This window comes from Xenia sp. Carnegie-2017, unplaced genomic scaffold, assembly GCF_021976095.1.
Source record: "Xenia sp. Carnegie-2017 unplaced genomic scaffold, XeniaSp_v1 HiC_scaffold_19, whole genome shotgun sequence".
NCBI classification, from domain to species: Eukaryota; Metazoa; Cnidaria; class Anthozoa; order Malacalcyonacea; family Xeniidae; genus Xenia; species Xenia sp. Carnegie-2017.
The window spans coordinates 10,490,920-10,516,803 of NW_025813481.1; the positions used below are offsets into that span (position 1 = coordinate 10,490,920).

A 25,884-nucleotide genomic window follows, 5' to 3' on the forward strand; every position below is an offset into this window, starting at 1 on the left:
CTGATGAAACGTTACGCTATTGAATATTTCTTTTCTATTTATTAGATTTTGTATTGAATGGCTTTTTTAAAAGCACTTTGCTGGGCTTTAATATTTATAATGAAGAATCATCTTTGACTTTAAAAGTTTTGTGCTTTTTTTTCATGGCTCAAAGCAAGTTGCGTAGCTAACTCATGTAATTATTGCCAGTTGGGCGATATTTATGTAGTCAAGCTTTATACAGGATTAAGCTCCTTTGAAATCCATTGTTTTCTGCCGATTATTACTTGCATAATTCTATGAACATCGCCATTACACCAATTATATCGATATTTTACTATATGAGAATTATAAGCTGACCAAACTTAATTCGAGTAGTAATTTGGGAAACACCTAAATCATGTTTTATTTACACTAAAGCAAACATAAAATAGTAAGTAAAATCCTTCCACTCCTCCTCCTTGCAAACGAGACAAGTCTACTCAAAGCAGAGAACCTTACGCGACAAGTTCCGGGCTTGTGAACGGTATAGCAGAGTTAAAAGGTGAAAGGACAATTACTTACTTTAATTCCTCAATCTCAAACTTCTATTGCTTCTCGTCTTCTGTCTTTATTCAAACAACCTAAAACCACTAAACACCAGTTGAGAAAACGCTATCTTATAGGAAGCGAGACAAGTAATGTGATGCCTTCATCACACCACACTAAAGAACCAGAGTAATCTAACTACATTTGAAACATTCAGAAGCAGTGGCAAGGTGGCATAGTTTTACTGCGGTGGCCAACACAAATTTTACGCCCTTTCACCTTTTCTTATAGCTATTTTCAAGTATTTTAGTTATTTTTATTTTATAAAACACAAACATGAATCTTCATAAAAAAGAAAGTAACTTAAAAACCAAGTATCATCAAGCAATTATATGTCTGTTGCGTTATTTGTTTTTCATAGAAAAATATATTTATATTAATGCCTTTGCAAGCGTTGCGGAGGTTTTCCGAAGTAAAGTTATGATTCTATCTTTGTCGATAGAAAGGAGAGTTTCTCTTTATGCGTCCATTAAAAGCAATGATTCCAGGCGTTCCTGTACCATCGTAGATCGAATCCTCGTTTTTACTCTCTTCAGCGAAAAAAAAGAACGTTCAGCAGTTGCTGAGGTAATGGGTAAACTTAATGCAATTGAATGAACTTTGCATAATGTTGGGTATGCGTCGACTAAATGGTACTTTGGAAAACAAAGCAGCTTAAAGGCATCTAAGAATGACGGAGTTTTAGCCTTCTCGGTAATTGATGCATTATTCGAATGCTTACTTATGTCAGTATCAGAATGATTTTTATCATCATCATCACCATCACCATCATGAATAGTTTCAAAGTTCTGCTCATTATGATCATGGTCACTTTGAGTTGTAAATTGAGAACAGTGAAATTTTTTAAATGTTTCTGCAAAGCTTAACAGTTCAGTAACGCATCTTTGGGAATCTATCTTATACACATCACAAAAGGCTTTCACTGCAGATTGAAGATCATGAGATGTCTTGTACTTGCTCGAGAGCTCGTCAAATTGATTGGGTGCGAATAAAGCAAATGATTTCATTAGTGGTCGATTCTTTTCAAAACGACTCTTCATTGAAGATTGAATGGAATCTAGCACTTTATAAAATGTGTCTCGCCTCCATTGTGCTTTTGGAGGATTTGCCAAATCATCTCTGGCTTGTTCTCCGTCCATTGGTCGTCGACGACGAGGTCGTGTAGACCTCCATTCGACATCTAACGGAAAAGAATCGGACATTTCAATGATTTTTTCTGGTTTGTCACGCATGATTTGAATTCCAGAAATTGAGCTATCAACCACATCCATTGCTTTTCCAAAGACAGCATTTACGCTCTGTAGATATCGACTTAAAGGTCCAGTTATTCCAAAAATTTCTTGGAAAAGACAGGCAGTCGCAACAAATTGCTTTGTCTGAAAAGCTGCTTGCAATCCATTTCCTGTTGCTCGCTGACTTTCAGTGAACGATCTTTCCTCAGCTACTTTTTGGAGCTGACCAACGGTAGCGTCTAGTGAAGAAAAACCCAATAACAGCCCCCGCGTCAACCTCTAATGCAGGGTCGAAAACTGTGAAGGCTGAAAGCTGCCCGCATTGCTTGCGCACTTCGAAAGTTGTCTTCTCGACATCGTTCATCTTCAGCCGGACAGTCGCAACATCGTTTACAGCAGCCGCGATCCCCATGCAAAGCACTCGACTCGAGATGAGAGCCGGGCCAAGCGAAGACCATCCGCCGTTCCCCCTCTTCACCTGCAGAGTAATACGCGTAGGAGTGAGTCCCATCCTCCTCGCAGCGCATTCGGAACGACGATACTCCACCCGCTTGGTGGCCTGAGCTTGGGTGAGAACGGTATTCGAGCTTTTGGCCGAGCTCGATCAAAAGCGTATTCCCATACAGAGATCGAGCTCGGTGGATCTTGCTTGGCATCGTATTGGCAGCAGAAGCGCGTTAAATTCGTCACAGGAGGTTTCCTTGCCTGGAGCCAAATCTTGACTGCTTGGGTCCTACACAAATCTAACGCCATGCTGATGATATATTAGGGGAACTTAAGATAATACACCCTATAGTTACGTCTCCAATTGTATCCGTACGTGCCCCAGTTGTCCGAGACTTCCGCGGGACCGCGAGATAGGGAGTGAGAAGAGAGGTGCCATCACCTCGCCAGAAGAGATGGAAGTTCCAACCCCAAGCCTCTCGCAGTTTACCGCTACTCTCATGATACCACTCGTTTTCAGCCCGCTGAACCCAGAGACTCTGAATATGTATCTTGCCATTCTTCAGATTCGCACCCTCCCTAAAACGCGTCACCACAATGTCCTGTCGTACGAGATCAGGCAGCGTTCCTGTAGCAATTTTCAGTAAACCACCCAAACGGTCATCAACGCCATGGAGGTTGAGCTTGTTTATCTTCAGCTGCGCGACAGTATGAGAGAGAGTGCCCTCGGTATCATCATTCCCAATTTTTGTTTTGTTTTGCACCACATCATCCTGCAAACGAAGAAGCTGCTCCTCCTGATCACTGATCACCGAAGCAGCCGCCATCTTATCCAAAGTGGTCGTCCAAAACGTCATGTACATGAAACATTCAAACAAGGCCTCAAGCATTCAATATAGCAAGACACTTGCTAATGATGCGGCTCCCGTTAATGAGGAGCACATTAATAAGGGCAGCATCGCTAGTCATCTTGCCTCTGACGCCTCCAGGCATAAAATGACGATCATAATTTATAAGTTTGCTCTCGGGTGTTTTGGAGTAGGTCTCAAGCAAGGCCGCCAAGTCACCAAACATCTGCCCTGACCCATGTACCGCAAGAGCATGCGGCTTGATTTCCTGCAACTTCTGCTTCACCAAGTGAAACTAGGGATGGACGAAGTCGACTACGGCGTTAGCGACCACCTCAAAGGGATACCTGTTGAGAAACTGCTGGTTTACGTTGTTCACAAGCATGCGATAGTCAACCACGATGGCAAGACGCATATCCTGATCTGCCTGAGGCTCCCTAAGATTTGCTTAAAACCCTTGAGGGTATTCCGTAAACAATTGTACCAGCTGCGCACGCGGAGTGAAATAGTTGCTTTTGAGAAAGGCCTCGGGAATCTTTTGGCCCGCCAGAAAGCGGCCAAATACGAGCAGCAGGAAGCGATCGAACTCCCCCTCTTTCCAAGTCTGGAAAGAGGGCGCGGTTGTAGTGACCGCCGGGAGTTGGTTTTTCAAACGGACATCAGCGACGCTGTCGCGAACTTGGCCTGTATCTTTAGAATAGTTCAGCAACCTGGATTTGACCGCGCTGAGGACCGACCTTTCATTGAGAAGCGCAGGGTGGCCCTCGAACAAGGCATATAGCTCTTTTACGCTTGCGTGTTTTTTAGCTCCAGCAAACTCAACTTACCCAGGGGATGGTTTGGTATGTACTGCAATGATTTGCGCAAGAAAGAGATGAAATCCTGGTGGCGATTTAGTGCTCCAGCGCCCTTTCATCGGTCCCTTTCGGGGAGATAACCCAAGACCTCCATAAAGGAATTAGTGCGTTTGATAATGTGCTCGGGTTTGTTCTCGATAAACTGGAGGACCTCCAAAAGCCGCGCCTTTGGGATGAGGAAGGCCGACAGATAACCATCTGCCACCCGCTCAAGTCGCTGTGGGAGACAATGGACGATCTGGATTCGAATATGTTCCATTTTCTTCAAACATACGCTTAAATATCTGGTGATATCCCTCTTGAACTTCTTTCACTAATTCTTGTTCAGATTCTTCTGGTAATGACGGAGAGAGCAAAGCTTTCACTGAAAGTCCACTGCAAGAGATTTTTCGTCGCAATAATAGGTGAATCGCTGATTGGTGCAATCCATAGCGAGGATCGGGCGCTCGCAGCGGGTCAAGGGTTTCTCGTACAACCTTAAGATGAGAGCCGGTTTATTGCCCGTGCCGCCGAAGAGCGTATTAAGAAACCGCTTCACATTCGACTTATCCGTGAATCGGAAGAGATAGAGAAAGTTTGTGTTAACCTTCATGTCCTTTATGTTGTCGAAGCTCTGGGAGAGGAAGAAGACTTTCAATTTCAGTTGATGGCTATACATGGTAAAGAACGTATAGAGGCATTCCCTCTGCGTTCCGCATTTAAGATTCATGACGCGGATGTCGTCGATCATGACGTAGGACCCCGGTTCAATACTCGTATCCTCGACCGATTTAGGCATGACGGAAAAAGGCTTCAAGACCGTGTTAGGTTGAATATATTGATCAGCAGAGGTGTTCGAAATGACGTACAGCATTTTCGGACGAACGTGAGCAAGGAGCCATTTCATGAAGAAGCTCTTGCCCATATTGCTTTGACCCAAGAGCAAAACATTCTGCCCCATTTTTTGAGTGAAGAGAGAAGCTTGTCAAACCACTCCTTTTTGTGAAATTCAAGCGCGGGGATAGCGGGGTATTTGCCGCCACCAGTGTTAGTATCGCTCGCGATAACACTTGGAATAACAGGAGGCGCGGGCGCCCGTCATGGCGTCGGAACGAGTGACCCGGGGTGGGAAATAATAGCCGAAAATCCATTTCGGAAAGATATGCACCGCTCTAAATGTTGAACGACTGGCCGATGTGGGCGCTCGTCTGGGTCGAGGACGCGGCCCGCAAGGCCTGGGAGATACTGTTGCTGATGGGCTGATGGAAACGTGAAACAGCCGCGGTTGCCGTAGCAAGGACATTGGGTAGCAAAGTTTTGGCTGACGATTTCAACCTAGAAATGGCCCTCGATTTTGCTTGATTCGTCCCTCTTGCAGCTCCGTGCTCTTTGCAGCATCCAGGAGCATGCTCTTGAATTCATCCAAACCGCTATTCTTCGCTCGCCCAGTGGTCTTCCGTCGTGTCCTTGCAGTTCTTCTAGGCGCTGCGCGTTTCGACGCCCACGTCTTCCGTCTTGTTGTCGACCTTGGCGCTGCGTGTGTTTTTCGAACTGTTCCCGTCGTATTGCGAGTATTTCCAGCCCTCGATCTTTTCGCAGCCCCACCAGTCGTCTACCCGAGGGATGGCACATATTCCACGCGGTAGTCATCGGAGGGGTAAGACATGTTGCCGTTAAGAATACCCGTGCCAAAGATACTGTCAACGACGTTGTCCCCCAGGGAGCTGAGTGCACCGAGGGTGAAGAGGATAGGGGCAAGTCCTGGTGCGCCTCCGAGCCTCGAGTCGGTGAAGAAGAGAGTCATCTTCCTGGGGATCGGGGCATTGTGCAGGAGCGCGAGAGGGCCAGAGAAAATACAGAACCTTAGCGATCGAGATCTGGTGTCGGTAGTCTCTTTTCATGTGATAGGTAGGTAGGCAAAGTCGAGCTCTAGCAGATCTTTACGTATTCTGCTGATAGCATCTGCGTTATCCGCACCGCTCCCTTTGTTAGAAATGATCATGTAGTGACTGAGATCGCCTTGTGGGAGATCGACGCCAATCTTTACATGTGTGCCCGGAGGCAGCCAACTATCGCCACTGGAGAAAAGGGGGAGGAATGAGCGCAACTTATAATGAAAGTTCCGATCGATATTTTCTTGCACCGTATTCGAGAAGGCTTTGGTTGAAGAGAGCTGGACACTAGGCGCCCTTTTGAGGGTATTATCGGCATTAAAATCAGGACCGGCTCCGCCTACTGTGTTTGTCATAAAGGCATAGCCAACGCGAGGGTCTACTCCATAGGAGTAGGTCTGCAAGGGGAGAGTTTTCAAAGCCTTCTTGGGATCCAGCTTCTCTAAGCCAAATAAGTCACTATCCGCGTATTGCAACTTCCCGATCAAGCTATCCATAAGACTAAGGATGTGCTAAACCGGATGCATATCAGCTACGACGCCACTCTGCGTGACCTCTTGTCTGTTGAGCTCCACACCGACGTTTTTTACCCAACTAAAGGCCGGGCTCGTGGGAGTGATCCAATGGGGATAATCGCCCGTGTTTGGGGGGTTGCGATTGTCTTTTACCGCATAGCACATCTTGACGATGAAATACGATTCCGAAAGCGCCATAAAGTTGTTTGCCGAATTGATGTCTATCCCTGTCGAGAGACTTGGATTGTCCGGATAGAGAGTGACCCTAGCTCGCCCCTTAAGCAGGGAGACCTTATTTTTGGTCCTCTCCTCGATGGCATCCTGGACTACCTTCACAGGTGACAGCAGACCACGGTAGGGCTCGTGGATTTGGGATGTGTCAAGAGTCGTTGCCATGGTTCACCTTCGGTAAATGCGTCAGTGGCTTGTACCTCCAATTGGATGGAAGGCGGTTGTTTGGTTATGGTTATGGCAGCAGCAACAAGCGTAGTTGCCGGCGGTCAGCCGTGGCCTCCTCGAGCCCAACTTTACGATCCGGGTTAAGGACCTGAACACTGCGGGAAAGGCGATTTTCGTCGGAAGTGCACAGTTTGAGCTCCATTATCTTAATACCGGGCCTGAAAGCAACAAGCTGTACTTTGTTATTGGTGACAGCAAGACCGCGCTCAGCATCCTCACGGGGACTTACACAGAGTTCGGGCACCTCATCAAAGTTATAAACCAGACTCTGGCAAACGCCGGTCATGACGGTATAGTCTTCAGCTACGTGCGGGCTCAGAGCCGAGTTCAGATCAGGGTGCCGGCTGGTAAGACCTTGAAGATCAAAAAAGATAGCCCCTCCCACATCCTCGGCTTAGGCAAGATTGCGGCTGGTAAATCGTGGGATGCTTCAGGTGGCTCCTCCGGAATCGTGAAAACCCTCCTAATGCAGTAGACCTGAGCTCGGGTCGGCGGGCAGTCCTCCTTTACACGGATCTGATCTACCCCGCTGTGGAGTATGAGGACAACTCTGACAGCCGGGTCCTCAAAACCTTTCTCGTGCATACACTCGATGGCATTAACAATTATGTGTTTGCTAAGCCCGACTTGCGGCGTCTACGCCCCTACCAACATGTTAATGAGGTGTCCTTTTGGTTGAAATTCAACACTGGAGGGCTCATTTCCAAAGGGTATCCGATCTTTCTGGATCTAAGACCGTTGATATCGATTAATTTTAATCAGAGATGTAATGTGATAGATGATATGAACAACGGATCAAGCTAATGATGGGTCTTCCTGAGGAGCTTTGGGTTGCCTGCCATTATGTTGCTGCAGCAGTTCGCAAAGATCTCAGGGGTCAAGGTCTGCGAGGTTTCCCACTTCTGGAGTTCGGCGATATTGCTGATGTCTCGCTGGAGGGATGGAGAGCAATGTCTCGGGAAGCGTTCGTCGGGACCGGCACTGGCGAGCCTTTCTATACAGTAAAAATGTGTTCTTATGTATGCAGATAAACCTTGAAATTTGGCAAAATAGCAAAGTATTTTTCATGATCACTAGGTAATTTTTCTGATGATCATTATAACTTCTAAACAAAATTATTTCAGATTTACATTTAAACAAGCTTTGATCATATGAAAAGATATTTATTATAACCAGTAAGCATGACACATGAACCAATTTTAACATTTGTGTAATCATATGATTAAAGGCGTTTTGGTTACATTCTGTTTGTATTTGCAAATACAATGCTACTATTGATTGCTATATAGCACACCTTGCATATACTTACAGAAGATAATAGTCTAATAGCCTAATAAACATTAATGGCATTAAGCTGTCCTTAATTGCAAATTTTTGCTTAAAAAGTGAATTTGAGTTTTTTCTTAAAAGGTGAATTTGCTGGCACTGTATGTGAGATGGGTTAAGGGTTACAATAAGCTTGCATGGTTAGAAGTTGGAGCTTTTCTGCATCTTTGAACTGCTCCTTATAGTACCAAATTTCTAACTTAACTAATTACATAGAGGTTTGAATAGGGGTCTCTAGGGGGGTCTATGCCTGACAACTTGGTAGAAATTTTTAAAGACAACGTCTTTTTAGGAATAGCATTTACGTAAAATAAATTTTATGCTCCTAGACATGCTAATGAGCCATATATTTGGCATGATAATGAGCCTAAATATTTAGCAAAACATTCAAGTATTTTTCACTTCAGTTGCTTTATTTGAAAAAAATGTAAGCCAAATGTGTTTTTTACGCAAAAACGATGCCCACAAAATACATTTTGTATTGCTCTAAAACGCTGAAAATGGCATTTTCAAGCTCTGAAATTCAAACGTTCCCAGGGGAGAATGCCTCGAACCCTCCCCAGGTGCGGAGAGCTCTGATGTTTTATGGCTGATGTTTGAAAAATCCTAGATCCGCCCCTGTTCTACAAGTCTATGCAAGATGTGCTATATATCAAGTAACAGTTGCATTGTATTTGCCAATATATACTGAATGTAGCCAACATGCCTTTAATCGTACAATTTCATGAGTACCAAGTAGCTACACAGTACACAACACACAAATTCATGTCTGAAGATGCTAAAATTGGTTCATGTGTTATGCTTACTGTTTATAATAAATATCTTTTTAAATAGTCAGAACTAGTTATAATGCGTTGTCATGGGTATTGGTGTATTGTGAATATGATTGGTGTTAATATTATTAGAGTGTAATGTTATATATATATGATATATATATAGGAAGTCTATATGTGATGATTCTCCGTGCAAAACAGTGCTCGATGCCCGAGAGCAGAGCGTAAATATATATAGTGATGTTGAAAAAAATCACGAAAACTACAGATTCTTCCCGACAAGCTTTATTTGTGATTGCTCACTCTTCAGGGGATTTAATGAATAAGTACTTAAATGTTTAAAATATATGTACATGATGACGGAAGTTATTATATCTGTTGGTTTCTCTCCGATTCTTCTTGACTTATTCTTCTTGAGAGCGAATATCGTTTTTCGCATCGCTACTACGCTTTTTAGAACTCATGTTTTGTTCCCTAATCAAAACTGTTAAGGTTTGTAGTTAAAATGACTGAGCTAATTTATCAGGTCAAATTTTACATGCACCAAATATATTAAAGACAAAAGATAATGATCCTATCCCCTAATTAGTTATTTATTATTTTAATATACGTGCAAATTTATTCGACCTGGTTGAATGACCCAAGCATTCATTGAAAAATTTGAGAATTGGGACAAAACTTCACTTCATTTGCGTGTTAACAAACAATATACGATATCTAATGATAAAACATGATTATTTAAGCACTTTATTTGTAAAACAATTGAAAAGTTCTTTTTGGAGAAAATTGTTTCCGTCAAAGAGTAAACGAAAATTGCATGGCAAAGCTAAACCCAAAAGCTAGCTTCGCCACCCTGGGTTATATAGAGGGAGGGGCCACCAAAAAAAAAGAAAATTTTTTGAAATTGTCTTTTCGGAAAATTACGTCTGATGACTGTGCTAATTCTACTGGTGCATCATTGTGCAAGTTTTGCTGTTACATGTATATTTTAAATTCCTAGAAGCAGATCGAAAAGCTTTTGTGAGAGTAACAAAGAAGAAGCTAATACGTGCACTTAGCTAAGAATACTTTATGCCCTCGATGGCTTCACACAGTGATTAGTACTGAAATTGCCAACCGCTTACAATTCAATTTGCACAAGTTTCTGCCATCGTTAGTCGAATAATGATCGCTGTATATGTTTTGTAATGATGAAATAATTGTATTTGAAAATCTCTGAGTAACTGTTTACTTTTAAGGAGCGATGAAGATTGTGGAACAAAATGAGTACATATTCTTTTATAAACAAAATAAATTTTATAGTAAAAATAATTATATTGAAATTAGGTTTTGTCTCTTTGCCAAAATACTAAGTGCAAGTATTTTGGAAAAGAGACAAAACCTAATTTCAATAAGTTCCTTCAAAGTTTGTATACATGAAAGTTTTTAAATGGCAAAACGCAACATGAATGTACTTCATCACTCTTGAGCTTGAGTTTTTTTCTTTGATTTGACTATGAAATTTAATTTGACTTTTTGTACTAAACATACAAATTAATTTCAGTATATATTCTTAGGTATGCATGAAGTATACAACAAAGTGAGAAATCACAGAAACTTTTTGGATATAACAACAAAAATATCAGTCAACATATACAGTTCATTTATTTCTGAACTCTGAACACAATAAGCTTGTAAAAAGAATCAAACAAAGATTTCGACGTACTATCTTTCCCAAATTTTTTTGGAAATCTTACAACTGGCGTTCCTTCTTTTTGTTTGATCTTTATAAGGCCTGTATGTTATTTTCCATAGGGAAGGTTCATCTCTCAATAATTCAATGAACATTTCGATATAATATTCAACAATAGGGAAATTAGTTTCCGTGTCATCACTTTCTGTCCGTAGCTAGCCTAACTCTGGTTCACACCTTGATTTTTTTCATATGATTCGTATTCTAAATCATTTTTCGTGTTGCTTGCGTCTGTAGTGAAATTTTGCTCTTTAAGTTCACACTTGTAACTTGTGCACTCCTTCCAGTCGCCATTTTGAAATTTAAAAAGCCAACGCAAAAGTGGAAAACAATTCTACCTTTCTTTGGATATGTCCCTAGTTAGTAAATTGTCTCTTAACTTCGAATGTACAAAACGCAAATAACAAACTCACCGGCAAATTATACCTCAATGAATGATCTTTCAGATGGTGTGAACTTCATTCGTTTTGATAGCATTTTACATGAGATATTTAGTTTTGAATTAACGTAAAAGCAATAAACGCATCGTTTTAGTTGCTTACCAGTTTTATTCTGATGTATTTTGCCCAAAATTCATCCAAATTACACCATCTAAAGACTAAAAGAATCGCCATCTTAAGAACTTTCTTTCTTGCCAAACAGCGTGTTCATATGATGCGTATTTAACCATATATAGGGGCTATTGTCGGCATAGCGACGGAGACATATCATCGTGATTAGAGAGTTTCAGATTTAACTACGAGCACAGAATATATTCTATACAGAAGGGCTACTCTTCTTGGAACCTTTGATGTTTTTGTTGCTGCGCATGCTGCTTTCCGCATCTTGGCAGCCATTTTCCTGGCCAGTCAATTTCTGACAAACAACATGACGACTGTTAGGAAAAGTACAAATATTTTACTCTATCTCTTCCATAAGGTTGTAGATTTGTTCGTATGGCAAAATTGGCAACATTGACGTATGTTCTATGTTTTTTCTGTTTTTAAAACGCGTTTAACTTGTTGTAAAATTCAAATTTTTACATTTATTCTGTGGCTGTAACCGCTCCTCATCGTCGTATAACAGGGTCAATAGTATTTTGTATTATTCGTTTCATTTGCGATACAAAGTTTGAAACATCTTTGAATTTTTACTTGTAGTGGCCAGGCTCTTAGATTTTGTTCGGATCATCTGCTTCATAATGCACTGACAAAGCATTGAATGTTTACCAGTACAGTCGTTTTGGTTTCATTCGTCAGAAGTGTGTATACTGCTCTGTTAAATTTCCATCACATGTGAACTGCAGTGCCAGGTTAGTCACTTTTATGTATTTTTACATTTTTTGTCTTGGTTGTTGAAAAACTACAATTTGTGAATTTTATGGCATATTAAACCTCGTTCTAGACTTTGAGTATAAATAATCTAGCAGGACATTTGAGCATCGTTCAAATGTGATTGGAAATTTTGTAGCTTAAGAAGCAGCTTTTTCATTATTCCTTTACATTTGTGTAGGTGGAGAATGTGACAAACATGTCTTCAAGTTTTGCAAAGCAGGGGTGGATCTAGAGTATGTCAACTCCGTCGCGCGACTGATGTTTGCAATTCAAAAATTACCTATTCATATTATTAAAAATTCATTAATTATTCTTACTTTATTATCGCATTTACCTCGTGATAACTATGCAGTTTTATTTATTATTGAAAACTAATGACTAATCCAATGAATATCTCGTTGGTAACCAGATCAGTTAAATTTTAATTGACCTGGATTATCCGACTGATAAGCGGGGTGGCTTGACCGGTTCGACTGATAAAGTCAAATAGTGAATTTATGTTTGAACTTTGAATTATCTTCTACATGTAACTACGTAGCTATGTTAGATATTTTCTGGCCAGTTAGTTAAATTTTTGTTAGAGGACTTATAGGAACACGACTTTTTTATCCAATTTAGATCAGAAGTATCTGGCAACTACAAAGTATCTGTAGTTCTACAGTTCAGTGTCATTGCTTTTGGCAGGTGATAACAGTTTATTGCATATTTTGAGGCAGTTAACATCACTTGAGCTGTTTTTGAAAGCTACTTTTCACTGCGAACATCCTTCATTTTCTTTAATTGTTGAACAGCATAAAGAATTAAATAATTCCTCAAAGAATATTTTACCTTTGACAGTATCTCAAGACTGTCTAGATACTGGTTTTGTAGGTGTTGATCTTGTCAAAAAGGAGGCCTTTTTGAATTGTCATGACCTTAAGTGGTCATCATATTTATTCATTTTACCTCTTTCTTCGGTGTTGGAGACAAAAATTTTTACTAACTACCCAGACTGTGGAGAGAGCAGGCCTAAATCAATATTCAACTCTCTCGTTTGTGGAAGAAGAATAGTTAAAGAATCAGCAGATGCAATTCATCTTTTTTTTTGGTATAAAGGATTGTTAAGCCAGATCAATGTTTCCAAACTAATCATTTTGATCCTCTAGTTTTTTTTCCTAGCAAAACTAAAAGGACAATTTCTGCTCCAACATCCCAGTGCCTTCAAAAAAGGCAAAAGCAGAAAAAACGTCTGGGAATATCAGTAAGTTTTTTTCAAAAATGGAAAAACCAGAAATCATGACAAGTGACAAGTGAGGTTTCTTGTACTAGGGTTTATCAACAAACCATGGAAGATTTACAGGTGAAGCCTAACTTTAGTCACAATTTTGATGCAGCTACCTACTACGAAAGAGCTAAAGGTTTTGAAAATGTCTGATATTTGTTTGCTTATTAAAAATGTTTTTAAACCAGATGAAAATTACACTTTTCCTCCCTTGAGTTAGAACAATATAAGGTCTTTTAAATATGAATGGCTTCAAGATTTTACCTGGCTGTGTTATTCACCAAAGGAAGATGGTGATAATTGCTTATCATGTGTAATTTTTGGACACCAATTCCCCAGTAAATGCTTGAGAATAAGCAAGCTATTTCGTTCACCTTTCGTCATTGGAATGATGCTGTAGGTACATTTAGGCGACATGCTGGAAATTGTAAGGGGGAAAAAATGGGACTACATGCATCTACTTCTCCAATTTTGGATAATATATCATCTCAAATGCCAGGTGTAGCTCAACTCATTGAAAATATCTAAGATACCAACATAAATATTGACATTGAGCAAAATAGGAAAATTCTCAAACAAAATGTTTATACAGTTCTTTTTTGTGGAAGGCTTGGCATTGGATTACGAGGTCATCGTGATGATGCTCAATTTCATCCAGAGGTTGGTTGCTATTCAGTCAATGGCAATGTTGGTAATTTTGTTGAATCCTTAAGTTTTAGAGTTAGAGCTGGTGATTAAACTTTGGAAAATCATTTGCTCAAATATGGCAAGAATAAAAGTTATATTTCCTAAACCAGCCAAAACAAATCATCAATTGTATTGGTCAGGTTATATCAGACGATATTATAAACGAGATAAAAAAATAGATATTATTCTATCATTGCAGATGAAGCTGCTGATTCCTCTCACAAAGAGCAATTGTCCCTTGTTCTACGGTTTGTTGACTCTTCAATGAATGTTAAAGAAGAGTTCATGTGTTTCCTACATTGCAAATGGGGGTTGAGTGGTCAACATTTTTCAAAGCTTATTTTAGAAACTCTAGAGAAATTTGCTTTACCCATTATGGATTGCAGGTGACAAGGTTATGATGGTGCAGGGGTTGTTTCTGGGCATATAAATGGTTTAGCGGCCCACATTTTAAGAACTAATCCTAAAGCTCTTTACACTCACTGTTACTAAATTTGTCCGTCTGTGACACACTTTCTAACGTTGAAATTGATAACATGTTATCTGTTGTTTGTCAAGCTGCCCATTTTATCAACATATCACATACATGTTTGTAAATGTAGATCATTCAGGTTGGTATAGTCCTGAGAAGGACTGACTAACCTGACGTTGTCAAATCCACCAGCACACGACTGATACGAGCACGGATTAACGACTGTTACAGACGAATAAACTATTACATCAAACAACAAGAACAAAGACTGAACAAACTGAAGGAACTCATACCAACGACAGTAAGTGATACTTTACTTTCTACGATACAAACTATTGCAGAGAAACGAGCAAACAAGACAGAGACACAACACCAAATCAAACAACAACAAAGACTTGAACGATTAAAACAAACTAAAACACGTACAAGAAATAAACATGACGATTACTGGGTGAGGAATATTTCTTCCCGCTCATTAGACGAAACTAAAACACGACTACTATCTTACGGACTAAAACATTCCATAACACCTAGACGAATCCTGACTGAGACGATAGTATCAAGTGTCGAGGCTGTACTAGCGTATCAAAGAGACTTGTCAAAGACAACCAAAGACGAGATCAGAAGCAGGATAGCCTCCACTTTACAATCGTCCTCTATACGTGACAACAACTTTACAAAGGACAAGCAACAAGCACTCAAACGACTAAAATATGACAACAACATCGTCATTTTACCAGCAGACAAAAGACGCGTGACTGTGGTCATGGACAGGAATGATTACTTCGACAAAATGAACACCCATGTATATGTTACTCAAACGAGACCCAACACCATCACTAGTACGCAAACTTAACAGCAAAATCTTCTCTATGAGAAAATTTAACATTATATCTGAACGTATTTACTATTGACTTAGATGTTCAGTACCACGACCACCCAGACTATACGGACTACCAAATCTTCACAAACCATAAATACCCATTCGACCAATTGTATCATTCTATGGTTCGCCTACTTAATAACTCTCAATGTATTTGACTGACATACTATAACCACTTACAAGCAAATCAACACACAAGCAACAATCCACTGAAACTTTCATTAAAAAACTGAGCACTATACAAATACCAGAAAAGTATATACTAGTGTCTTTTGATGTGAAATCGCTGTTCACTAGTATTCCACTTAATCTGGCACTTACTTGTACAAAAACCCTCATTGCAAACACCACGGACGTATTTCCGTTACCGATTGAAGACATTATGGAGCTACTGAAGCTCTGCCTCACCTGGACTTACTTCCAGTACAAAGGTACACACTACAAACAATTACATGGAACAGCAATTGTCTCACCCGTTTCTGTTGTAGTTGCTTAAATTGCAATGCAATCTATAGAGGAACGGGCGCTCACGACTTACAAACATGCAATACCTTTTTGGTTTAGCTACGTAGATGACACAATCACCACACTACATGCAGACAAGATTGACGACTTTCACACTCACATCAACAAACAGAACAGCCACATATAATTTACCAAAGATGTCGAAGAAAACGGAACTCTTCCTTTTCTTGACTGTTTAGTAAAACATAACAATCAAAAACTACGAAGAGCAGTTTGTCGCAAAACAACACACACTGACCGACTACTAGACCAATCATCTTACAACCCTACATCACACAAAGCCACCACAATCAGAAAATTAAACGGTATCCATTAAAAATCTTTTCATATCTTATTCACAGTACCTAATTATACAAACTTTTTCAAAAAAGCACGGGCGTCAATCCATCGTTAATTGAAGGGGACCATATTTTTATATTCTTTCATGCCAGCCTGATTTCTTTTGAAAGGGAAATTGTTTTGAAAAGAAATTAGACTGGTATATGAGTACATGAATATGGTTGTCCCCCCGCATTAAAGCAGGATTGATGCCATTGCAAAAAATAGATATAACAAACCATTATTGAGTTTTAGTACTTTATAGCGTTATCTCGTGCTGTTGGCAGTAAAATGTTTGAAAACATGAGCATTTTTTTTCTCTGAGAAAGTTTTCCTTAAGTTCTATGAAACAGTGACAAAAATCCATTATTAAAAAAAAACGAAAGTCAATACATGCATGTACTTAAGGTTTTGCACCAAATGCTAGATCATCACCATTTTCAAAAATTTCGGTACCAGCTCTGCTAGAGAACAATAAAGTAGCAAAATCACTAAAAATTTGGCTTAGTTTTTGGATTTTATTTTTTCTGCTTGTTTCTTCCAAGAGTAGCTATATATTGTCACTTTTAGATACACCATATAAGTAGTCGCATAGTCAAACTCGTGTATTTGATCTAAAGTGTCAGGTGTACTGTTTAATTATTTTTAGGTCGTTACAAACATACCTAAATATTTAGAAACAGCCTCAAGATAACCGTTTGGTTTAGAAATTGGTAGTCGATGCAGCCCAACGCAAGTGTTCGTTATAATCGAAAGCCAGGGCTTGGAGCAGCTCAATCTTGTGAGGGCAATTGATGTTTGCTTTAAACTATTTTACGTACTTAACGTTAATTACCCATGGCAGAGCTGTTCGTCGTGGGAGTTTATGCAAACGTTTTGTATGGCATCGAGGACCATGGTAAACAGACAGGGAAAACAAAAGACTACGTCTGCTATTGTTGCAATGAGAGTAACATTAAAGTTTTCAGACCATTAACGCTGAAAATATACTGATGTAAGTCTAAACATCTCCAGCTATTGCATATACCTGTTGCTAATATACATGATACTTGTCTATCTTTTGTTTTTAGTTTTTACTAAATGTAAGTTGTCTCCGTGCAATGTTTTTTCTTAAATAAATATACTTTTTGAGCATAAATATACTCTCTTAATGAGTCACTAAAAATCACCCAGGAATTTAACAAGGCAACTAGTTAATTTTAACTGGGATAAGAGTCAAAATTTTAACATTAGGTCGTGGTTGAATTTAACAAGAATAAAGGTTAATTAATTTAACCCCGATTCCTTGTTAAAATAACAAGGATTGCGTTGGTCCCATTTGGAATACTTTCCTGGTTAAGATTTAACCCCATCCTGGTTATTTTTAACCAGGATGTTTTTAGAGTGTAGTTTGTACAAGTTATTTTTTCGCTTTTGTCTATCGGCTGTGTGTTAAACAATACAAGGAGACTGGGTTCTACTGGCTTCAAAATATAGACTGACATAGCCTTCCATGTGTTCCGTTCAATGGTTTTTATAGAACTCAATGGTTACGACAGCAAAATATCACGTAGTTCTCACGCAAATGACGAATTGCGTAGCGGTAGTCGTACTCGTAGTCAAATCTGACTCTCTAATAATTAGAAAGCCGACCGGCATCAATATCTCCGGTGCTATGCATCCTATGATAACCAAACCACCGGGAATCGACTCAGTATCATTTGTTTTCTTAAGATAAAGTAATGGATTTGTTTTATAAAAATAAAAGGCTGTTTAAGCTATGGTTTTTTTGTACGACAATAAGAATGTATCGCCATAGCAACGCACGTTCCGCTTTAAAAAATATTCGAGAAGGAATATTTACTGATTGCTCAAAACAGCACGAACTTTTGTAAAAAAAACTAAAATTTCATCTACTTACAGAAAATTGTATTAATTTTACTATGGTTTCCATATCTACAACATAAAACTGTAAAATTCCGATCAATTTGGGTAAGTGTTTCATTTAAGAAATAAAAGATTTTTTACTGTGTTTGCATGGGCTTATGCAAACCAAGGAGGCCTTTGAGAGAACTCTAAAGCAGATCAGCGTAAGCCCGAGCCTGTAGGGCGAGGGTTGCACATGCTCTAAAGTTCTCACAAACGTCTCCGCGGTTTGCATAAGCCAGTGCCAACACGAAAAACATCTTTTGTTTTTTTTATATAATAAGAATAATGCGAAAAAAAAAAAAATTTTTTTCCTCTAAAATGTATTGATGGTCGATTTGCAAATTCTCTTGGACTGATTGTTTGTTTTGATTGATTTGATTGGTTGAGCTCAGATGTGTTTTGCACAGGCCAAATCAAACACAGCTCTAGACCAATCAGTGAACGCGTTTAATCGTGTTTATTTTATAATACGTTATAATTTATGCATAGTGTTGATGACACAGAAACATCGGTTTTAATCGTTATAAAATCATTGAGCTCTATAATACCTTGAGAGACTAATTGTACTGGGTCGAGAACGCTAAAAAATCTGCGACCAACGGAGGTATTTGCACTGACATGACTGCTTTGCAAAAAAAATTTCTCGACCTTCCGCTTGTTATCTATAGTTTACAGTCAATTATATAGAATTTTTAAAAAACAAACAAGATATCATTTTGGCATTTCTTTTATGTGGTAGTTTCCACAAAAAGGTGCATCCCACTTCTTGGTGTATCTCACAATTTTTATCTTTTTCAAGTAGATCTTGCATGTCAAGATGTCAGCAGTAGTGGATTTTTATTACTGCTGATCCAGGCTTAATCTTATCATGACAGACATTGACGATAACAGGTATTACAAATTCTGTTTGAAAATAAATGTTCTTCAGCACCTTAGTAATTCTTTGGTTGTTACACTTCTACTGAAAAAATCTTGTAATGCAGATGAGAAGAATAGCCTGGGTTAACCCTGCAATTACCTGCAATAAGGCATTATAGGTCTATAACTTTTGCATGTTATTAAAACAACGCAGTTCTAGAAGTCGTGTTTTGATATAAGAAACTTAGGCCAATACATTCACCGGGAAAGAATATAGACGACAATGCTTTTGATGTAGCTGAAATCTCAGTTTACCAAACGAAAGTGAAGAATTTCGTGGTCGGGAAAAAATACGGTTTGGAATTTCACTTTTGAATTACAAATGCGTAAAAGGCATAATTTGAAGCAATTTTACTTGTTCTTGCCATTAACTTCTTAACAGAAATCTTAGGTAACAATGAAATCGACCAAGTTTAAGTTAACTATATATGATTAGACAAGTTGAAGGAGATCTGGTCGATGTTGTTTTCGAAAACTATCATTTTCCTCTACTATGTCTGAACTTGAAGTCAACGAAATCCTAAAAAACAGCAATGTAGCTGGACAATTGGACAGGAAACTTTATTTAAAAGTATATTCGAGGTCATTTTCAAACTCAATGGTTGTCAGGGTTTTCTCATGTCAGTTGACATAAAAGATTAGTCGCCGTGAGACAATTAGAGGAGAAGTTACAGATTACCAAGAACACTGCATAAACTCTGTCTGAGGATGACTTTGAAATAAAGTCGAGGATGAGGATGACTTTGAAATAAAGCCATTCTGTCTTAGGATGACTTTGAAATAAAGTCGAAAATTTACAGTTTATTTCTCGTCTTGTTTTGAGTCATATTTTGCAATCTCAAGATGTCTTGCTTCTTCTAAGTTGTGTTTTCTTTTATTTAACTGAATCATCATCAGTTGCTTTTTGTTTTATTTAACTGAATCATCATTAGCTTCGATGCCCATATTCTAAAATCTCGCTCACAATCCTACACTCACTGTGGTTATCACCTCATTTCTTTTAGAAGACATCATTTTCATTCAAATAATTGCTTAGTTTGAAAGATTTTAGGCAACATCTTTTTCTTGCCATTGATGGAAAAATGAAATATTGTAATTAATTGTTAGGATTTGTAATTGTTAGAACAGTTTTGTAATTGTTTTGTCCATGGCTAAAGCGAAAGGCGACAGTCATGTTTACACAAGGCTGTACATGTACAACTTCAATTTATCTCTCACGTGTTTATGTTGACAAGATGTCTCCAGATTTGAATGTTAATCATCGTAAGATGCAAATTGAATCTATGCATACGATCAAATGTCTTTTATTTGCAAAGCGAAAAATAGATTTTTGAGAAATATAACAAACATACAAGATATACATCATGAAAGTAAGGTAAATCATTTCATATTTATCATCTACAACGTACATGCAATCAGCTACTTCCACAAGAGCAATTTGTTTCGTAATTCTGAGTTAGAGATAATGTCTTTAAACTCATCCCAATCGCGGCAAATGGAATAAACAACGCCAATACAGCCGATGAAGATGACTGCCGCTACCAAGGTGTCGAACCATCTGACAATACTTAAACCAAATACCCGCAGTCGTTCTCGGGATTGCACAAAATTTGCTGATCAATATATATACTAAACTTGTAACGATATATTTCCGAGTTCAAACCATCGTTCTAATGTAGTCAGATCCCAAAGCTGCTTTTTAATAATTGTACAATCTTTCCATTTATCTTGCACATGTGAATGGCATTCTCGGCTAAGAAAGACTGCAATGTTTAATGTTGCCATTTGAGAACTGGCAAAAACAACTTTTCTACTTCTATTTTGTTAAACTCCGTTTTATAAACTGTACAATATCATTGTCCCAAGAAGAGTGGTAGATTAGTCATTGCAACGTCAAGCGCTGTTAAATTTTAATGTATACGAATCAAGTTGGTCACTAGAAATGTGAAAAACACTATGTTTCTGCATTAGCTTTAAAGTACTTTACTAAAATTGCAAATTTCTCCTTCCTTAAACAAACTTGTTATGGTCATGTTTACATAAGATGGCGAAATTTTAAATTTAATGCTCTTTGCCTTGTAGACCTTGTCGAAACGTCAACAATCAGAGGATTTTATACTGCTAAACCTAGAAGGCAAGAAATGCTTTAGTTTTTCAAAAGTTCAAAATTTTATATAATATTTTGGCCCAGAACATGTATGAATAGTCGTTCTTGCCTTTATTTCTTAAAGTGTTCCGTATCTTTTGATAACATTCATTGCCAACAGAATGAAATATTTTTTTAAAGTATGCAAATACAAATAAATCAAATGAATAATCAACACACATGATATGATATAACATGTTGCGTTTAAAATGGTTTTAAAAAAGACGAAAACATGTAGGACTCTCGTTGTTAAAAATATTTACATTGATTATTTCTGCATAGCTTTGAATAGCTGTACAGCTGTCATTATCTCTTCATTCTTTGATCAATTTACATCGTTTGTAATCCTTTTGAAGTTTAAATGTCTGTTTCAGCAAGGAGCTTCAACGTATTGAAGAAAATGAGCATGTCATAGGGAAATAATTATTGGTATGCGTTCGCTACACTAGATAGCAAATTTGTGATTTAAATCTTGCCTAAAACTATTTCAAGTAGAAAATGTTTTAGTTACTGTTTCTTCTATGCATTGTCGTGAATAGTTTTCAAGGTATTAGTTGCTACACTATTTTTTTCTTCAATCGCTAACATTATTTTGTGCTAATTGTTCTTTGTGTAATTATATTAACTCGTTTTAGTAAACGAAGCAAGTAGATGTCCATCTGGTTGGACTTATCTTCTTCAATCTTGTTACTACTTCAGTACAACCAAGACAACAGGAAGCAAAGCCATTCTTGAATGTCAACGCATGGGAGGATATCTTGCTCTTCCAAAGAACTTGGTTGAGAATAACGCCATCACAGTGTTGCCAAAAGAAAAAATCTGTATAAATCATTTATTGGTTTGTTTCGTAATAAATACGACAAGCAATTTTATACAATGCAACATGCCCTGCCTGCGTTTATCAATTGGTCTCCCAAAGAACCTAATAATGTTGGAAACAAAGAGAATTGCGTCCAATTTTTTCCGAAAGGAAAATGGAATGATGAGTCATGCTATCGTTCTTACCACTACATTTGTCAACGTAATCCATGCGATTTTTAAAATTCTCTTGTACTTGTGAATGATTTAATTTCTTCGTCTACGAAGAAAGAACAGGAAAGGACAGTTTGATGATGGACGTTGTTTTAGAGGATACTTTACTTATGATATTTTATTAAGCAAGCACTGTATAGATCTCACTAGTTTACACATTGTAAAGATTTTCATTCGAGCCAGGCAAAAATAGCACATTAAAATTACATTTGTTGTTGCATCGTTTTTGTTCCTTTTAATCTTCGTTGGTATTAAAGTGTACTGCATAAACTTTCTCACAAACCACGGAGCAAATAAGCACCTCTCTTTCAATCAGTGCATGCAGATGGTGTTTGTAAGAGCTTTCTGTTGAAAATACTGTTAGCCAAATACCATGCTGGCAAACTATTTGTTTTTAAAAAATTCGTTCAATTTCATCACCAAGCTAATTCAATTTACATTTTCCATCGCAAATCTTTCATGACCATGCATGTCAAGTTTGAACAAGGTAATGATTGCCCAACTCTTGTTGTTGTTTTTACTCAGGCTAGCAAAGGTAAGCCCAAGTTTAAAATACGGATATTTCTATATTGCTGCAAAATTACATGAATCCTACGTGACTTATACAAAGTTCTTCAACCAATTAAAGTGTTTCTTGTATCGTTTCAAGCGTGAGTATAACTATTTACACGTATAACAAAACACAATTTACTTACATAAATATATTGCCAGATATGAGATTGCATTGCTCTAAAATTCGTTGTGCAAATTGGCAACTATTTAATACCATTAATACACAATATAACCGAGTAGCCCGTTTAAAGGCCTGATAGGCGTTTCTTTAGCTTTAGTTTGGCTAGGGTGCTATACAAATGTGGTTAGTTCAATGATAAAAACAAGAGTCTTTGTTGTTCCATTGATGATTTCTAGCCATTAACTATATAAAGGCTGCCTAGTGAATGAGTAATTAGTGAAAGTGATTTATATTTTGCATTCAAAACCTTGGTTCCAAGGAAGACAATAAAATTGAGGATATATTTAGACTGCCGGTATGAAAATGAGTTTTTATTATATACTTCTGCAGTGAAAGGAAAATAAACAGCTTGTCAAATACTCAGGCTCACTATTAGGCTATGGGTCCAATCGCAAAAAGTTGTCTAGAAATAACATCAGCAAGCATCTATGGAGGAACGAGCGGAATTTTACAACATGTGTAATTTATAATATATATATATCATTTCCCGAAGGTATGTCAAATCTAAATGTTGCACATTAAGGAGAAAATGAGCGTTGTTTGACTGCGTTGTTGAACAGCGATGTCCACCGCCTTGAAACAAAAAATCGCTATGATTTCACATAGCAAACGAAAAAAAGGCATTTTGTCTCTGCTTGGTTGAAACAAAAATCATCAATACCATGCTCCTAGTATATTTTTCTGCTTCGGTTTGTTAATAAAATTGCTAAGTCAGCCGTTTAGTCCTGATCAATCGTGGAAAGTTATGACTTTGAGCGTCTTAGTTGTCTATATTTCTATACAGAAGCCTTCCTGTATGCGTCATTACGTGCAATATGAGTACAGATTTGGCGCTTTGTCATACTGTATGTACAGTATACTAAAACAGCAGAAGTACAACGCTCAACTAGCTATATTTCAAAACTAGAACGAAGATGTCGTGTGCACAGCAAACAGCTGCAAATGTTGGACATGTCAGCCCAATTACAATATAAAAAGGATAATAAACAGCAAGGCTCAAAATTTCAAAAAGTGGACACAAAGATCAGCAAATGGCAGAACATAAGAAAGCAAACACGACATCTCAAATACCATCTATCAAAATTATAGTTTAATATTGAAATGACAAATTGCCCTAGTTAGTTTGAAGCAACATTGTAAAATAATTCACACGATATATATGCATTACTTATCGTATCGAATCAAAAATACGCAACGTAGAATCACAACATTTCTGAGTAGTATTTGAAGTAAATTTCAAGTAATAAATTCAAAGTGAAAGGAAATGTGGCTTTGAAACTCAACTGGTACCGAAGAATCTCACATATACTGAATTACAACTCGCCTAAACTGAAAAGTCCGTATGTTGATCGTCCTGTTTTTCTTTCTCTCATTCTTATTTGCCTGTTCTGTTTTCTTCGCAGCATTTGAACAATGAAAAACCGACTTTAACAATTGCAATGGAATTTGCAAAGTCTGGTATGGGTACAAAACACTCTGAAAAGCGAACATTTTCAGCGAAAGACAAATTGTCAACGTAAAGATGTTCAATTAGCCCCAGAATTTAAGGTGGATTCCTGCTCCATTTCACCTTATAGCATGAAAGGTTTCCTCTTTTAGCAGTAAAAAAAAGTAAATATACACTAACAAACAAATGCAAATGATGTTAATTTTGAGTTAGCACTACTTTTGATATGCATAACGCAATAAACTCGTCATCCGAGTGAGCAACTTCAGCAAGCCTAGTTTTTCGCCATTGTTTACCAAGTGTAGTGAAAGACTTTTCACCCCGATGCTACATAATTGGTTGAGGGCAAGATTCTCTTTGCTTTGATTGGCTAAGACGTAAGAACATAATAATGACTTGTTTTGTATTGTATTGTATTCATGTTGAAGTTTTCTTGTCTGTTTCAGCAAGGAGCTCTGACGTAGCTTCTAAATACTTATATATAATACCTCTTAATGATTACCTACACATTCGCTGGTCTTGGTAGGTGTTTGGTGATTTAAGTCTTTTCACAAAAGATTTCACTGCTGTGTCTAAAGTCGAAAATGTTTAAGTTACTGTTTCTTCTATGCATTTACTTGAATAATTTTCAAGGTATTAGTTGCTACACTATTTTTTTCTTCAATTGCTAACATTTTTCTGTACTAATTGACCTTTGTGTAATTATATTAACTCGTTTTAGTAAATGAAGCAAGTAGATGTCCATCTGGTTGGACTTATCTTCGTCAATCTTGCTACTACTTCAGTACAACCAAGACAAAAGGAAGCAAAGCCATTCTTGAATGTCAACGCATGGGAGGATATCTTGCTCTTCCAAAGAACTTGGTTGAGAATAACGCCATTTACAGTGTTGCCAAAAGAAAAAATCTGCAAAGACCATTTATTGGTTTGTTTCGTAATAAATACAACAAGCAATTTTATACAATGCAACATGCCCTGCCTGCGTTTATCAATTGGTCTCCCAAAGAACCTAATAATGTTGGAAACAAAGAGAATTGCGTCCAATTTTTTCCGAAAGGAAAATGGAATGATGAGTCATGCTATCGTTCTTACCACTACATTTGTCAACGTAATCCATGCGATTTTTAAAATGCTCTTGTACTTGTGAATGATTTAATTTCTTGTGTACGAAGAAAGAACAGGAAAGGACAGTTTGATGGTGGACGTTGTTTTAGAGGATACTTTACTTTTGATACATTATTAAGCAAACACTATATAGATCTCACTAGTTTACAAATTGTAAAGATTTTCATTCGAGCCAGGCAAAACTAGTACATTGAAATTACATTTGTTGTTGTAGCGTTTTTGTTCCTTTTAATCTTCGATGGTATTAAAGTGTACTGTATAAACCTTCTCACAAACCACGGAGCAAATAAGCACTTCTCTTTCAATCAGTGCATGTAGAACACTCTGAAAAGCGAACATTTTCAGCGAAAGACAAATTGTCAACGTAAAGATGTTCAATTAGCCCAAGAATTTAAAGCGGATTCCTTCTCCATTTCACCTTATGACGTGAAAGTTTTCCTCATTTAGCAGTAAAAAAAGTAAATATACACCAACAAGCAAATGCAAATGATG

At 37.9% G+C, this 25,884-nt stretch overlaps 1 protein-coding gene and 1 long non-coding RNA gene across 3 annotated transcripts in view; both read left to right on the forward strand.

Moving 5' to 3' along the window:
• LOC124439595 (pulmonary surfactant-associated protein A-like) overlaps positions 1–25,593 on the forward strand; it is a 42,261-nt gene extending 16,668 nt beyond the window's left edge. The window contains exons 1-2 of one of the 2 annotated variants that reach the window (XM_046989861.1): positions 24,764–24,900; positions 24,989–25,593. In XM_046989861.1, coding sequence (XP_046845817.1) covers positions 24,852–24,900; positions 24,989–25,395 — 456 coding nt within the window. In that variant the 5' untranslated portion in view covers positions 24,764–24,851 and the 3' untranslated portion in view covers positions 25,396–25,593. Of the gene's footprint in view, positions 1–24,763; positions 24,901–24,988 lie in introns of those variants that run through there. The other variant, XM_046989862.1, reaches the window with a different exon arrangement.
• LOC124439600 lies at positions 21,221–22,307 on the forward strand. Its single transcript, XR_006946383.1, has 2 exons — positions 21,221–21,602; positions 21,691–22,307. It is a non-coding gene; the product is annotated as an uncharacterized LOC124439600 (long non-coding RNA).
• Positions 25,594–25,884: the final 291 nt, after the last annotated feature.